The following is a 16,829-nucleotide window of genomic DNA, read 5'->3' as shown; positions in this document are numbered from 1 at the left end:
TCTCGCTGACACCAACAAACTGCTATCTGGATCCCTAAGTTCCATACTGCTTTTTATTCAACTTCATTCATTCTGTAACATCATTTTTTTAACCACCAAAAAATAATGACTCACAAAATATAAAGAAAAAATATCTGAAAACATATCGCCTTTGAAGTTTGGTCGAGATAAAAATATATACAAGGATAACAGCAAAATTTGTTTGCATTCATACATACATACATATATATATATTTATCTTCGTGCCAAACGTAAGTCTCCTAGATGCATATGTCAGCAAACCAAGATAAATAATGGAACAGGAATAAAGACAGTTAATTATGAGACAATAATTTATTACAGGCAGAATCAGTTACATAACAGAAGATATATAGCCAAGTGAACAACTCTTTTAAGTTTCCAAAATACTTGAGATTTGGTAACTTAATGAGAAAGGCTGCCCAATGAAAAAGACCTATACACACACCACATGGGCAGAAGGGAGCTTCTCTGCATTTCTTATTGTAGGCCTGTCTTGATGGGTTTTCCTGCCTCTCAAAATAGGGGTTAGATAAGCAACGCATATACAGTTGCCCAGAACCAAAAAAAGGTTCCTTTTCTGCCTCTTTTTTTCCGGACGAATACTAAAACCAGAAAAATAGAGGTGTTTTGTTAGTATATTGTCTATCGGGAGCAAGCTACGGTTACTGTATTTAATTTAAATTTCAAAAGTCAGCAAAAGGTTATTATTCATAAGTGTTTCCGGTTGCTTATGTCAGCATTGCCCCGTCATTGTCCACCCATTTGTATAAACTGTACTGGAGACTTCAACAATTTCTTCAGCATATCCACTATGCTGGCAAAAGATGGGCGCTGAGCAGGGTCACTGCCAAGGGAAAATAAGAAACCACCATCAGCGACATGGCAAAAAGAATTGAATTGCAAGCTAGAAATAAATAACAAATAATCTGGACAAGTTAATGCTCACCGACAAATTGATTTAGTCAACAATTTTTTTTATTCAGCAAAAACAGTTTCAGTTGCTGGCTACCAAGGTAACATTACCAGAAAGATATATGCACGTAAACAGGTTTCACCTAAACAAGGCAAGTTTAAGTAGTTTGGAGAGAGTGGCTCTTATCAACTAAGAATTTAACAAACCACAAGATTCCACGAAGAGTACCAACTAGGATCACACTGTTTAAAGTATTCCCAACATCCAAAAGTTTCAGGTATGATGCCACATCTATTTCTACTAATTGATTTGGTTTTTAAAAAAGAAAAACCCCTCCCCTTGAAATAATTTTGGAGAAGAGGAACTTTTTTTTTTTAAAAAAAAGCCTATTCTTGCTGGAAAAGGACTGACGTATTTATGTAGCACACTAACAATCTAATCCGTACCAAATATCTCACATTTAATCGAAGGTTATTTTGAGCAATAAAATATTATTTAAAACATAATAAGAATTATGTAGAGTGTTGAAAACTTACTCAGCCCAGCACGATTCCATGAGGGAAGCAAGCTTTGGAGAGGTGTTTGGTGGAATAGCAAGCCTTCTGTTCTGAAAAGCAACAGCTCCAACCACCTGAAAGGTTGTGGCAGCATCCAACATGAATTCTAAAAATAATTCTTTAGAAATAATTGTCACAATAGAATGACGTAATTTAATGCCAATTCTAATATACTAATCCAGATCATCACTTGAAGAGGCAAAGTTATTGGACAAATAATAGATATAGATTCTTATCATACCTGTGCGGGACTAAGTCCATTCCAGGGTTGTTGCATGGTTACAAGCTCCCAAAGTATCACCCCAAAACTGTAGACATCAGATTTTTCATTTGAAGGCTCACCGCGGAGAAATTCTGGAGCCATCCACTCAGGCTGAAAATAAAAGCAAGAGAGTTACATGCTGATTGTGCATCTGCCAATTAAACATTCAACCTGCAATATATTGATGGAGATATCTGACTTTCTATATAGATTAATGAGCAAACATATCTGGTGTACAAAAATCAAATTAAAGGAACACTGACGGTACAGAAATGCATATTTCACTAAGATCAATTCCTTCCCCTCTCCAGTTGAGAGGAAATAAAAGAACAGAAGGAGAAAAACCTTGTTTAAATTCAAAAAACAAATGTCATACTATTGACTGTCAAAAAGTTTTTGACAATATCTTTTTAGTATGTGAGAAAGAGACTTACTGTTCCTGCAACGGATTTTGATGATATGAAAGTGTTTGCTTTGAATCTCGATAACCCAAAGTCGCACACCTGAGATTAAGCAAGATCAGATTTCACAAACAAAAAACCAACTGTATACATTAAAATTTCTGCAATCACGTTGATCTAGTACCTTGACTGTCCAATTCTTGTCCACCAATAAATTTGGGGACTTCAGGTCCCAGTGGACTATAGGAGGGTTAAGACAATGAAGATAGTTAATTCCCTTGGCCTGCATCCATGAGATTATATTAAATTTATCTTCCATTACATGTCATAAGAAAATGAAATATGAAACAGGAAATAAAAAAGTATATAATACACACCACATCCAATGCCATACGTAACCTTCTTCTCTGATCTAACATTTCCCCGGAAGCAGGCCTATGTATGAGCCGATACAGACTACCCCTGTTACAAAAGAACCAGGAAGCTAATATTTTAGCCCATGCATATTGCTTGGGAAATAAATACCAAAAATTTAAATGAGGAAGATAATTTACCTAGGAAGATATTCTGTCACAATTGACAGATAAGGACGCTTTGTGACAGCACCCATGAAGAGAACTACATTTGGATGCCGGATGCGTTTCATTATTGCAACCTTGAAAGAAAGGTAAAAACAATGAGCCACATGGAATCATACCACCACTAACATTATCTAAGAGAACAGTTTGTATATATGATTCAACAGTATTCAAAAGCTTTTATGCGACAGTTAACTGACATTTGCCAGGCATGCCAAAAAATTACCTATACATACCTCTCTTAGAAACTCTTTCAACTGATCATCATGAAAATCTTGAAGGGTTAAAACCTTCACTGCGACATCCTGCAATATAAGAAAGCAGTTAACATGAGGTTAATAGCAATGGTTTATAAGTTCACAAACCCAATGGACATTTTTCAAAAGAACAAATGACTAGATAAGTTAGAAAAGGTCCTTAAACTAGTAATGTCTTAATTTATATGATGTGTCCTCTGGTTATACACCCATAGTTGATGCCTGAGAAGGTGCCTCTTTGGAAGATCAAATGGCTACCCAAGACCCAAAAGAAAAATTTTCCATGAATAAATCAACTAACTGTCAGAAATATTTCAGCGCAACGGAAAAATCCGGAGGCTTAGCCTAATGCAGGAATTTTCCCCAACATTTATTCCCTAGGGCAAGAAACTGGCTTCCTTGTGGGTGCAGGCAGATTATTTTGATTATATCATGGAAACAACATTAAATATACACACACACAAAAACAAACAAAATACTCTTAGCAAGGCCCAACAAATTCACAAGAGAAGGTGCCTGACAAGATGGTAAGCATCGTATATAGAATGATGAAATAAAAATCATATAGCATAAAAGAACTGAAAGTAAGAAGCCAGTGGCATAGTTTAGCATAAATAGTTGGATCATAGAACATGAGAACTAACCGATCCATGCCACTCAGCACGATGCACAGTCCCAAAAGATCCTGCAGATATTTAAAAATTGTTAGTCTCTTGACTCACTTTCAAATGCATCTTCCAGAAAAAGATGAACTAACCAACTAGAAAAGGCCAGCATAAATACCAGCACCAACGCGCTCCTTGATATGTAATTCATCCCACGATATCTCAAGCCAATCCATTGCAAGAGAAGGTTCAAGATTCAAGTATCTTGGTATGGTTTCCATAGAAAATTTGCAATCATCACTAGTTGCAGTCTCAACCTCCTCTGAGCCAGATCGAATAGATAGGTTTCCAGTTGGCTCCTGGATAGAACTGTTTAAGATTACACTCCCAGGTGTAACAATCTCTCTTTTGAACGTTCCGCATGTAGCTACCGTCTCCCCACCAATTCTTGATTTGTCATGTAGTGTTGCTCCACCAGCAGTTTCCACAGGCATCAGAGATGACTCTTTTCCATGACATGATTTATCGGCACGAGCAAAAACAGAGCCTCTAACATTTTCAATCATTTCCTTCAACTTTTGAAACTCCTGCTCATAAGCTGCAGGAATTGGTCCATCAGTAAAAACTGTTTACAAGCACGTCCATTCGCTTGGAAAAATGTTGTCCATACAATTAATAGGCAAGATGATAGAGCACTTCCAAATCACCCAAAGCCCAGAACCATGCTTGTAAATTACAAATCAGTATGCTATTCATTTGTGCGGCAATTGCACCACCATATGCAATTGAAGTTGAAATGTCTTTGAATTTATAAAGAAAATATATCATTTATCTTAACATTGACACAGTTGTGTTACAACAATACCCCATGTCCCAATCTATTCTGCCATCCTACAATGCTTAGGAGTGAAGCAACAGCAGGATTATCTTTTACAGTACATAAAACACAGCATACCTGAATCTTGAGGATTCTCAGAGGGAAGACATGGCTGGTTTGAATCTAAAATCTGACAATAGACTTCACTATCCACATAAGACTGTTGAAATTCTTTTAGATGAGAAATCTGAAGTGGTGAAGGCAGCTGAGAAAGTAATCCTCCATTGATCGAGGAATCTGGACCATGGACATTTCCTGGTTCACCAACTAGGTCAACCACGTATTCCCTGTTAAGATATGTATACTCGTCTATTAACAAACGGTTTGAAATTTTGGGAAATTTTTGAAATTAAATTCCATGATACATGCTATCAGCTTTTTTGGAATAATGGTGTATGCAATTAGTTCATTCAAATATATACATCATCACATATTAGACACTAGATATGGGAAACTAATATATTAACGCCAGCAAGATTGTAACGGTAATAAACCATCAAAGGAAATTAAAGGAGGTCAAGAGCTGGAAGCACAGAAAATGAACAAGAGTAAGCCAGATGAGTGCTATATGACCAACTAGTAAATAATATTTAATGTCAGGGAAAATGTCAAGAAGATAAAAAAGAAATTATATACATCACCAGGGAGCCAAAGTAAAATTAAGACAACTTAAACTCAGCGTGTCCTGGACAATATTATTTTTCAGAAGAAATATCAGTTTATTATCTATAAGCTCAAAGGAGGTGCAACCGAAGGAGTGAGGACAATATAAAGAAACAAAAGTTAAAAACTAAGAAACTCCTCTCTGTTCTATATTTTACAAGAAGGCATCAAATCTTATCAATCACTTCACAGTCAAAGCAAGATTCTCATGAAAATTAAAACCCATGTAAATTAAAATAGTAACAAGCGGAAGATACCCAACCTTGACAACTGCCGGTCATCTTTGATTTTGACAAGGCAAGATGATCGATGGTCTGCCATGCAATACCTACAACCTCGAGCTATCCTACATGGCAAACCTATGTAGTCTGCCAATTTCTGCAGATGTAAAACAATGTATCACGTTCTCCAGACCAGTTTTAACTGAAAAAACAATTTCCTTCTATCCATCTTTCACAAGAAGCAATTTTTAATATGAAACATCATAATATTGTAGCTTTCTAACAAACCAAAAACTTGGCCAGCTTACGTTGAATTTGATGGGGAAAAACAACCTAAAATTTGTTATGGCCTCTTTTGTGCATCTGAGACAGAAACAGTTCATCACTACTTTGCTGAGATAAGCATATAATCTGTTTTATAATCCTTTCTCTTTTTGGCTTAAGAGTAAAAGGGTGATAATAGATAGGACGTTAAACTTGAACAGAATAGTCTGATTCAAGGATCCAGCATCTTTCGATGAGAGATGTTTAACTGGGGGGGGAAAAGAAAATCTAAAGATACAGCTTTTTTAGTGATATCTTACATAAACTTTTGAAGAGGGAGGCTACTTAATTTCTTGAAAAATATAATAGTATTTTAAAAAAAAAAAAGTGGAAGGGGGGAGAACGGACGATTTAATCAGAAGATTTCTTATGAAAACTCTAAATGGGCAAACGTTTCAGATAAATTTTATCATTTTTACGGTACCAGTACCTCACTGAATAATCAAGTATAGAGTACTCCTAATGGGTTGCTCTATATAACTTTGGGGTTCATTAAAGTAGGTGTCTCTAAAAAAAATGAAAGAAAAATGAGTGGGGAACAGATTGCCAGAACTGGCCATCTTTAAGTTTGATGAACCGAGGAGCATTCAGTGACAATGTTAAACAACAACAAACATGTCAGGAAATTTCAAACAGTATATGCTTACACGTTTCTTACATATCCATTAAGGAAATACAAAGAATATAAGACTCATTTTGTCACCTTGAATAAAATGGCACGATGCCTGCAAAGCCCCATAGATAGGCTGCCAACCGGAATCACAATACATTTCTGAAAATCCCTCAGCTTCCTGCTAACCATTTTCCAGCGTTTGTGTAGATCGCCTTGTTCCACCGGGAAAGATCCCCTTAAAATTCAAAAAGTGAAAGTTAAATATAAAGATCAGCTAAAAGAAATAGCCAAACAATAAACCAACAAAAACTAATGAAGGGTACCCCATGTAAATAGCAACAAGTTTGCCTAGTTGTTCTACTAACACCAAGGTATTCTCTGAAGCACAATATAACTCCTGTGCTTTATCTTCTAGTTCCTTAAGTCGCCAGTCCCCTCGTCTATCGACAAGAACCACCTCCATGGGCATCTCACTGGGTTCGATTTCCTTAAGCGACAAGAGAGGTGGCAACTGTCTTCCTTCCTCCCAAGTATTACACATCACCCAGAGGTACGGGTTCATCCCCAAAATGTTATAGAATCCATCTGATATCTTGTCACTATAAGATAAGCAACCACTTACCTGAAAAACAAATAGAGTCAACATTCATTTGCAGAAAGTTTGAAGTTCACACTTACAGATACATGGAACTCAACGTTTACTATTGCCAAAAAATATTTCACTACTGTAGTGAAAATTCTCAGACAGAGACGACAGATGTCAACACCAGATCAGGAAACGGAACCAAGATGCAGCGTGAGGGATCCCATAAACAATCCCTTCAGTATGTAGAAATAGAGATTGTAGATATATAGTTTAAATACCCAGAGACGATAGGAGACAGTTTCAGCGTCGACAATATCAGGTCCGAAGTCATTTAGGAGCACAGGCTCACAACCGAGACTTGCTTGCATAGTGAGCTTCCTCGCCATCGTAAGCTGCAAGTAGAAGCTCTCTTTGGCCCTTTGTGTCAAGCTTTCTTTACTCTCATCCTCCTGGGCCTCCACCTCCACTTCCACCTCCTGCCTCGTTGTCGACAGACGCGGGGACGTGTCCTTCACATCGATGCTCGAGAAGTTTCCGTCCAACGTGGTCCCCGAAAACAAACTCCCGGCGTAACTGCTACCGCTCGACAGTCTCGGCAGCGATACTTGCCGGCCAAAGCTCCGTTCGTCTCTCGGGTCGTTAACCACTGCCACAGCTTCTGACGGTGTAGTGGTGGTGGTACTGGTGATGGCCTCGTGGGGCGGAGAGAGGAGGAGCTCACGGTCCTCATCGATATCACTGGAGTAAAGCCGAGCAAGTTTAGTCTGATTAGACGATCTCTCTCCTTTCTTCTCCGCCAACCACTCGCAGAAATCGGCGAACTGTTGCTTCTTGGTTTGGTACTTGTCATCAGTGCCAGCTCCAAGTCCCGATAAAAGATCCGAAACAGTAGAGTTTTTAGTGAGAAAGGGTGACAAATCCTTATTTGAGGACGGTTTCTTGGGGTCTACTTTGTCCTTTTCAACGTGAAACGAGTCTTTTTCAGCAGAAGTCTTCTTCTCGCGATCACCGAGAAGTTGCTTAGCCGATGCATCAAACCCGCGATCCGGGAATTGCCTAGGGAAGAAGTAAGTGGTTCGGTGAGGCATTTCTACACGGGCCTCAAGGGTCGACGATCAAAAAATCAAACACACCACCTAACCCAACCCCCGAAGCACGCGTCAATGCACGCACTCACGCTCTTCCTCTTCTTTTTCTTCCTCTTTTTTTCCCTCTTCCTCTTGCTGTTACTCTCTTACAAAGTTCGGGAAGCCAAATGGACTATCAATCGAATCAGCAGCTAACAGAATAAGCCCTGCAAATCGATGAGACAGACAAGTTCAAGAAGGCAAAGAGAAACAGAAGCGAAAACACGCATTTCATGTCGTTTCTCAGTATGTTATCAGCAAATGCCTCAGATTTTTGAATACAATCCACTACTCACCGCCAAAAAGCTTCAAAACCAGGGATCATCAAAATCGAAGAGATAGACAGTGCAAGCAAAGAGAAAAGAAATTTTACTTCTACTTCTTTTTCTTCAAACACGTCACTGCAGAGTTCAAGTATAGAGGAGGCAAGTTTTCCAGACGAAGGGAAAGTAGGCTTTTGATTTAAAATGGAGAAGCCGTGAGAGAGAGAGAGAGAGAGAGAGAGAGAGAGCGAGAAAAGAAAGGAAGCAGAATGGTGAAAATTTGCTCGTTGTATTTTAAGCTTGAAGGAGGAGGAATCGGTGGGAAGCTGGCTAAAGAAAAAAATTGATCAAATGGGTAGAAACGCCAACGGGCGCGTCCAGCGTGAATGCGCACTTTTTGTATAGAGAGCACACGTAAGGCTAGTAGCAAACGTCCTGACGACACGTGGCCATGTGGTGGCGGTGGTGCGCAGAGTGGGCGCAGCGCGTAATGCGTTCAGGTTAGCGGGGTTTTGCGCCTGGAAGGAACTATGAAATGACGAGAATGTCCTTGGGATTTTGACTGAACGACGAGGCAGGGACCTGTCTGAGGAACTCAAGGGGCTGTGTGGCTTTTCTTGGATTTTAGCTCGTAACTGCATGTGACGGTTTGTTGGAGTTGCCGAGTTGATACTTGCTATTGGTTTATGACTGTTGTGCTGTAAAGGCCTGATTTTTGGCTTACGAAATTATCAAATGCGATCGAGCTCACAACAAGTTGTGTGAGTAGAGATTCTTAACGGTTGGATCAAATAAGGGGTTATTTCAAAACTATATTTCTTTTTAAAAAATAAAATATAAAACACTTCATTATTTTAATATTTTTAATTTAAAATAGTAAAATATTTGTAGTTATATATAATAGGAATAACTAAATTAGCAATGATATTGGAATACAATAATAATAGTATAACTTGCAACTTACTTTTAAAAATATCATAAAAAAATTCTCTTACATTTTAGTAATATATCAAATAGGCTATTAATAATTTGATGGACCCAAATAATATTTTATATTTTAATTTGTATCAAATTGGTGCTTTAACAAAAAACAAGTAACTAATTTTAGTTGATCTTTTGTTGATGACGGTATACTATTTATTTCAGAAAATTAATGGTGAAAGCTAAATAAAAAGTACAAATGTAAGACAAATTTAATTATATTAAAATTAACTGATTTTTTTTTTTAAAAATTTGAGGTATAATTTGAAACAAATTGAAAATAAATAATTTAATTTAATTTTACAATCTAATTTTTTTTGTACAAAATTAATTTGACTTTAAACGAAATTTTCCAAGTAATTTTTGTGTTGATAGAAAGAAACTAGTTTTGTGTAATGTGGGTAATGAACGTGAGCTTATTATAGCATTCCCGTTTGCCAACCCTTGTGTCTCCCCTCATCTCACTTGGAGTTCGTGATGCTATCTACTTTTTTCCTTTATTTTCTTTTTAATATTAATTATTTGCTATTTTATGTTTTATTTATTTTTTATGTAGTTATCTTTAATTTAATTATTTCTTATAAAAAAATTTAATTATTAGACTAATTCATAACTTTTTCTTTTTGTTATAATTTTGATTTTAATATTTTCATAATATTTTTTAATTTTTATTTTTTTTTATTTTAAACAAAATAATTATATTTTAATACTTTAAAAATAATTCAAAAAATGAATTTAATTAATTAAATTAAATTAATTTTTGAGTGTTTTTAAAAATTTATAAACGTGGCACAATAATTTAATTTTTTTTTTTAGAAAACAAAAATAAACTTAACATTTAGAACATTTAAAAAATGTTAGAGACTAAATTATAATAAAAAATATATATACATTAAATTATAATAATTATTAAATTTTAAGCTAATTTTTTAATAAAACCTATATCTTTAAATAAGGGTAGTTTTTTGGTTGTGTCTAAATTTCTCTTGAAGCCGAACCAATGCTTTTTTGCTTTATATAATGTTTGACTATATAAATCTATAAAAAAAAAAGATAATTCACATAAAATAATCCAAATTGTTAATTATCTACTTGTTTTCTTACTTATTTAATGTAATACCTAAATTCGAAAAATGATTTGAGATAAATTTTTTATTCTTTAATAATTAATTATTTTATTTTATTTTTATTTAAGTGAAATTTTGAGAAAAAATGAATAAGGAACGAGATTGAAAATAATTTTTTTTAAAAATAGATAAAAATTAGGATTCTATGGACGTTTTGAAAAGAAAAATTAGAAATAGGGGCTCAAAATGCAAATAGAGAAAGTTCAACCGTGTAGGACCGCCCAGTTAGTAGTCTCGACAAATTGGAGCGCGTCGTGTGGTAAGACGCGCTGATGTCCGTACACGCAGGAGGCCACGCTAGCGAATCGTTTGCTCCGCGATCGGATGGCCCAGGATCGATCCTGCACGCGTGAACGATCTAAATTCGTCTTTTCTTTAGGCGCGATCAGACGATCGAGATTCATCACGATTAACGGTTCATATTTATTTTCTCCTTAGACATGATCGGACGGTCAAGATTGATTGCGATGGACGACCCAAATAAATGCGAGGTGGTTATAAATACTTCGCATCACACAAGAATCTGAACCTTAGTCGCTAGCTCCTGTCGGAGAAGAAGAACCAGACGCTGGAGAAGGAGGCCGACCGCCAATCGTCGTCGCACCGGAGCCACTGTCGATTGCCAAAAAAAGAAAAAATCCCCTCAACCTGCTCGAAATTCGACTCCGAGTACCATGTGAACAAATTAGAGCAAAAAAGACAGTGAGTGAGCCGAAAACCGTGGGCAAAGCCCAGCGAAGCCACCATTACTAAAACTCCAAAATTCCTCCGATGAACCCCTTCCCGATTCTTATTTCACGTAATTTTTCGATCATTGTGTTCACCATTATTTTCTGTATAGGGTAGCTGAAGAAAGAATTTCAGTCAGGTAGGAGGACCGGTGGAACCACTGCACCTGGAGGTCCCCCTCACTAGTAAGTTCTATTTTTTTTGTGATTTTCCAGTCAATTGAGGCCCCTAACGTATTTTTCTGCAGAAATACGGCCAAAACCGATCAAAACTGGCAGAGTCGAGGTGAACTGCTGCCGTGAGCAGTGGAGCTGGCGCTAGAGCACGGCAAAGCCGCCGTGCCGGAACCCCAAAATTGGTCGGAATGAGTTTTAGACACTACTTTTGGATTTTTTTGGATTTTTTGGGGTATGTAACAAGTGTTTTGAATTCTATAAGAAAAATTCAGAGAACTTGGTACCCGTTAGGAGGCGTAGTAAATAGCTTGATGACTCAAAACACCAATCCAGATAAGGATCCTTCGCCCTATTATCTGTTACGATAATTGAGACTTAACAGTGTATAATTTCATATTTTTATAAAAAATTAAAAAATCCTAAAAATAATTACAGATTATTAGTGAACCCGAAACTGATTAGTTCATAATTATCTTGATTTCTTACTTATTTTACTGTACTATCCGACTTAATTGATTTTTGTATAGTACATATTTTTAATTTAGAGTTCGATAGTCTTATCAACTTATCTGGTTATTTTGGTTATATACCGTCAGCATAAATTTAGTTTAATTGATATGTGAATGTGATATGAGATATTGGTACGAGTTTATTAGTTGTTTGTTGATGAAAATTTGTATGTGAAAGACTTGCTGGTTACCCAAGGAAATGGCAGACGGGTTCGATACATAAGAAACCCTACGGTGAACGTTATCTCAGTCGGATGGGGCTGGGAAGTCCTTTAACGGAAAAGTTTGGGGGATGTGCTTCACCTCATACCGGACGGGATATTGAGGCGAGAGTACTTTAGCGTCCATTATCGGACAAGGTATGGGGATGACCAGTCAATTGTAAAATTAGATATTGGATTCACGACTAGGGAGTACACCCCTATGGATCCCCAAGGGTACCAGTAAGCATGTAAGAAAAGAAAGTTATTGTTTCTCGTTCTCTTATACGTGAAAGTGAAAAGTAATATAAATATGAGTCTTCATAGGTTGTCTTGAAAAACTTGTTATGGTAAGTATTAAACAAATGTTTTCAAGTTTTAAATGTATTTAAATAAAATAGGGGCTCCATTAGTTGTTTTTTTTATTTTTTTTACTAATCTTCAGTTTTCTGTATCTGTTATTAATGTAATATTTTTACTGTGTTAATATAGCTCACCATTTCATTAACTATTTCATATCAAGTGGACCAAGATCCAAATTATGATCAGTTAGAGGGTTGTAACACCCAACATTTAATTATTTTTATTTTTATTTGATTGTTATTTTTATATAAATATAATTATTATTTATATAATTTTAATTTATTTTATTTGATTTTAACTTGATTTAATGAAAATAATAATAATAATAATAATAATAATAATAATAATAAAGGTAAAAAAATTAGTTAGGGATTTAATTGAAAATAATTTTGAGAAAAATAGGTGAAAATTTGGGTTCTGATGGTATTTTTGAAAGAAAAATCAGAAATCGGGGGTCAAAACACAATTTAGAAAAGTTACACCACGTCAGTAGCCCGGTCAGCAGCCCCGACCAACCAGGAAGTGCCAGGTGGTAGAGACGCTGACGCGGGAGGTCACACGGGGGGAGCCACGTAGGCGATCTGCGTGCGCGCGATCGAACGGTTGAGATCCGTTCCAGCACGCACAGACAGCCCAGATCGAAAACACACATGGACAGCCCAGATTGCATCGTGCACGGATGGCCCAGATTGAATCGCGATGAATTGCCCAGATTCACTCCCTATTTAATCGCGATCGGACTGTTCAGATTAAAAGCGATGGACGGCCCAGATCAAACGCGTCGCCGCGGGTTGTTTCAAAAAACGCCTTCGATGAGGTCCTTCCCGATTCCTGTTCGATGTGATTTTTTCACCGTTGTGACCACCGTTTCCTTCTCTACAGGTTGACCAGAGCAAAACACCCAACCGCAACGTGAACCGGATGAGCCGCCGCACCGGAGAGCCCCACCGCTAGTGAGTTTTAATTTTCTACGTTTTTTCGACCCACCGAGGGCCCTAAGTGTGTTTTCTTGCAGAAACCGATGCAAGTTTGGCTGAATTCTGTTGAAAACAGCCAACCCGAGGCGGATCACCACCACGGGCTACGGCACTGTCGCCAGAGCACGGCGGAGCCGCCGTGCCGAAATTCTAAAATTGGTCGAGTAGGCCCTGTGTCTGATTTTTTTATTATAATGGGACATGTGTAGGTATTGTAAGTGCATTTTAGTTCCCGAAGAAAAATTCAGGGAACTCAGGGACTAGCTGTAAGCAAAGTAACCATCTAGTTTTCGGCGTCGATTCAGATAAGGACCCCTCACTCTATTTCTTATCATGGAATTAAAGTTCAAATAAATAATAATTGTACAAATTAAATTGATGTGCTTGATTAATTTTGGATTGCTAATGGAGCCCAAGACGAACATTTTTTTCTGTCAATTACTGTTGATTTATTGTACAGTCTAAAATCATGATGATATCTGGTTTACATATTGTATAGTTTAAATGCATTTATTACTATCTTACTTGATTACTGTTTAATTTTGGGAATCTAAGATACGATTGCATTGTTGGATGTATGTTACTTGTTTATATATTTATGTTTGATTTGGTGATAGAGACTAAGGACAAACAGGAATGGGATGTGATCTGATAAATGGATAAGGTGACAGCCTCACTAGATATCCTAAGAGATGGTGGACGGACCGGATTCATAAGGAACCCTACCGTGAACATTGTCTCATACCGGACGAGGTATGAGGACGGCCCACTTCACCCTCATACCAGATGGGGTATTGAGGTTTAATGTCTTGGTGCTCATACCGGACGGGGTATGGGGACGACCATGAAATTAAGATTGTTAAGGAAAATAGTTAACGTGTAGCGGGGACACCCCTATGGATCCCCATGGATACTAGTAGGCTGATAAAAGAGAAATGATGATGATTAATTATTGTTAATGAATACGAATTTATGATAGGTTCTAAGTTACAGATTATGCATGATGTAGCGTCCGGGGAAATTGAAGAAATTGAAGGAAAAAAAAAACGTGCGTGCCACGTCAGCAGCCACGTCAGCAGACCCAGTCAGCAGGCCTGGCCAACCAGGACCTGCCACGTGGCAAAACCACGTCAACCGGGGACGGGCCACGTTGGTGATTCGCGTGCGCGCGATCGGACGGTCCAGATCAATCGCATGCACGGACGGCCCAGATTAAATCAAAATGGACGGTTGAGATCAAAAGGCAAAAGGGTATAAATAAGACCCCCACACCAGACCCCAAACCCTAGCCGCATGCCCTCGCCGGAGAAGACGAACCAGAAGCCGGCCGCCGCCACCCGCCGCCGCACCGGAGGGATTTCCGACCGCCGATCGAGGTAAATTTCATACCCCCAACTCGTTTTTCCACGCTGATTTCCCCAGTGGCCAAATCGGAGCCAAAATCCCGGCCAAACAGTCGGAAAACACGGCCGAAAGCCAGCGGCGACGTCGCACCCCTTCTCGGTTTTTGCCTCCGATGAGGCCCTTCCCGGCCTCCGTTTAATGCAATTTTTATATCACCGTGATCACCATTCTTTTCTCTACAGGTTGATCGGAGCCGAATCACCAAAACACGAACTTCACCGGAGAGCCGCCGCACCTGAGAGCACCGCCGCTGGTAAGCTTCGGTTTTTCGTAAATTTTCGGCCCCCGAGGGCCGTAGGGTTGTTTTATCGCAGGAACCAATGCGAGTGTGGCCGAATTCGGCCAGAAACGGCCAAAAACGGCCAACCCGAGGCAAACCGCCGCCGCAAGCGGTGGACGGACCGGATAGTGAAAGCTATAAATATAACTAGCCGGAGTCTTCAGGCGTCCCCTTCGCCGTCTTCCTGCGGAACGGGCTCGGGAACAATGTTTTCCTAATATGAAATGATTAAATAAGGAATGAGCTACACCAGTCCAGTAAAGACATCACACTATCTCACCGTCACGGAGGTAAAGGTGGGTAGAAAACATAAAAAGACCAATGGAGCATAATTTACAACAAATTCTTTTATCAATAATAAAATCCTTTACTATCCACTTACCTCGTGAAGTTCATAAAACAACATACGAAAGACCAATAACATTATCATCATCATGAAATCATATGAACTGTATAACATAATACTTATCACACCTTTGCAATTCAATAATTACACAACATATTTTTTTCTCATTTACCAGCCTACTAGTATCCATGGGGATCCATAGGGGTCCCGCTACCCGTGAACTCTTAACACTTGTAATCAGATTCCAGGGTCGTCCCCATACCCCGTCCGGTATGAACGCCAAAACTATAAACCTCAATACCCCATCCAGTATGAGGGTGAAACGGGCCGTCCCCATACCCCGTCCGGTATGGGCGCCAAAACACATAAGGTCTCCATACCCCGTCCGGTATGAGAGACCACAATCCCGGTAGGGTTCCCCACGGACCCAGTCCGTCCACCATCTCCCAGGATATCTAGTCAGGCTGACCACATTATACAATTATCAATTTACATAAGCTTTTATTTCTCTTTTTCCTCAGTCAGCATCATCAAATCACACACAAACAAGCAAACCAGTAATTTATACCAAACAAGACAACATACAACATCGGGTTCTCAGTCATTCAACCCATAATCAATAAAACAGTGATATATGCACACGAAACTATGAAATGAGAACATCAGATATTATACTGTATTTAAAACTGTAAAATAGAACAAACAACAACTGACCGATAAATACACCATACTCGGGCTCCATTAGCGACCTTAAACAATTTCACACATCTATTGATTCATGAAATACCGTTTTATCATTTACTGAACTTTAATACCGTGATAGGAAATAGGGTGAGGAATCCTTACTTGTTTCGGGGTCCGAATACGGCTCTACAGTGCGCCTGCAGGTTGTCCCTAATTTCCCTGAATTTTTTTCAGGGAACTGAAACGCACTACTGGTACTTGCACGTGTCCCAAAAAATCCCAAATTAGACCCAGGACCCCATTCGGCCAATATCACAATTCCGGCACGGCGGCTCCGCCGTGCTCCGGCGACGGCGCTGCCGCAAGCGGCGGTGATTCGCCTCGGGTTGGCCGTTTTCGGCCGAATTCGGCCACACTTGCATCGGTCCCTGCGATAAAACAGTCCTAGGGCCCTCGGGGGGCCAAAAAATTACGAAAAATCGAAGCTTACCGGCGGCGATGCTCTTAGGTGCGGCGGCTCTCCGGTGAGGTTCGTGTTTTGGTGATTTGGCTCGGATCAACCTGTAGAAAAAAGAATGGTGATTACGGTGATATAAAAATTGCATCAAACGGAGGCCGGGAAGGGCCTCATCGAAGGCAAAAATCGAGGAGGGGCACGGCGGCGCCGCTGGGTTTCGGCCGTGTTTTCCGGCCGTTTGGCCGGGATCTTGGCTCCGATTTGGCCATAGGGGAACTTAGCGTTGAAAAAAGAGCCGAGGGTATGAAATTTACCTCGATCGGTGGTC

At 38.8% G+C, this 16,829-nt stretch overlaps 1 protein-coding gene across 2 annotated transcripts; it reads right to left on the bottom strand.

The window, feature by feature from the left end:
- Positions 1 to 294: 294 nt before the first annotated feature.
- Positions 295 to 8,753, bottom strand: LOC110818855 (Protein kinase superfamily protein). 2 transcript variants are annotated; one of them, XM_088221582.1, is made up of 16 exons: positions 8,302 to 8,753; positions 7,157 to 8,172; positions 6,616 to 6,914; positions 6,383 to 6,527; positions 5,397 to 5,512; positions 4,550 to 4,758; positions 3,773 to 4,192; positions 3,634 to 3,674; positions 2,969 to 3,037; positions 2,709 to 2,809; positions 2,532 to 2,616; positions 2,339 to 2,437; positions 2,188 to 2,256; positions 1,733 to 1,864; positions 1,471 to 1,565; positions 295 to 865 (listed from the first exon to the last, which is right to left on the bottom strand). In XM_088221582.1, the coding sequence occupies exons 2-16, from the start codon at positions 7,964 to 7,966 to the stop codon at positions 769 to 771; spliced, it is 2,787 nt and encodes a 928-aa protein (XP_088077708.1). In that variant the 5' UTR covers positions 7,967 to 8,172; positions 8,302 to 8,753; the 3' UTR covers positions 295 to 768. The 2 variants fall into 2 exon arrangements, with proteins under 2 accessions (XP_088077708.1, XP_088077709.1); XM_088221583.1 differs by having other exon boundaries at positions 8,379 to 8,753.
- Positions 8,754 to 16,829: the final 8,076 nt, after the last annotated feature.

This window comes from Carica papaya, chromosome 1, assembly GCF_054855325.1.
Source record: "Carica papaya isolate Zhongbai chromosome 1, ASM5485532v1, whole genome shotgun sequence".
Classification (NCBI taxonomy): domain Eukaryota; kingdom Viridiplantae; phylum Streptophyta; class Magnoliopsida; order Brassicales; family Caricaceae; genus Carica; species Carica papaya.
Note: the sequence above shows the minus strand (reverse complement) of the source record. Positions and strands in the feature narration are given on the sequence as shown.

What these genes read in the sequence shown, in the direction of transcription:
- LOC110818855 (XM_088221582.1), bottom strand. Translation starts at nt 7,966, where the DNA reads ATGCCTCACCGAACCACTTACTTCTTCCCTAGGCAATTCCCGGATCGC. An exon ending in GTGACAGAATATCTTCCTAG is followed by an intron (nt 2,617 to 2,708) that starts GTAAATTATCTT and finishes CTTTTGTAACAG; the next exon opens with GGGTAGTCTGTATCGGCTCA. An exon ending in TACGTATGGCATTGGATGTG is followed by an intron (nt 2,438 to 2,531) that starts GTGTGTATTATA and finishes TCATGGATGCAG; the next exon opens with GCCAAGGGAATTAACTATCT.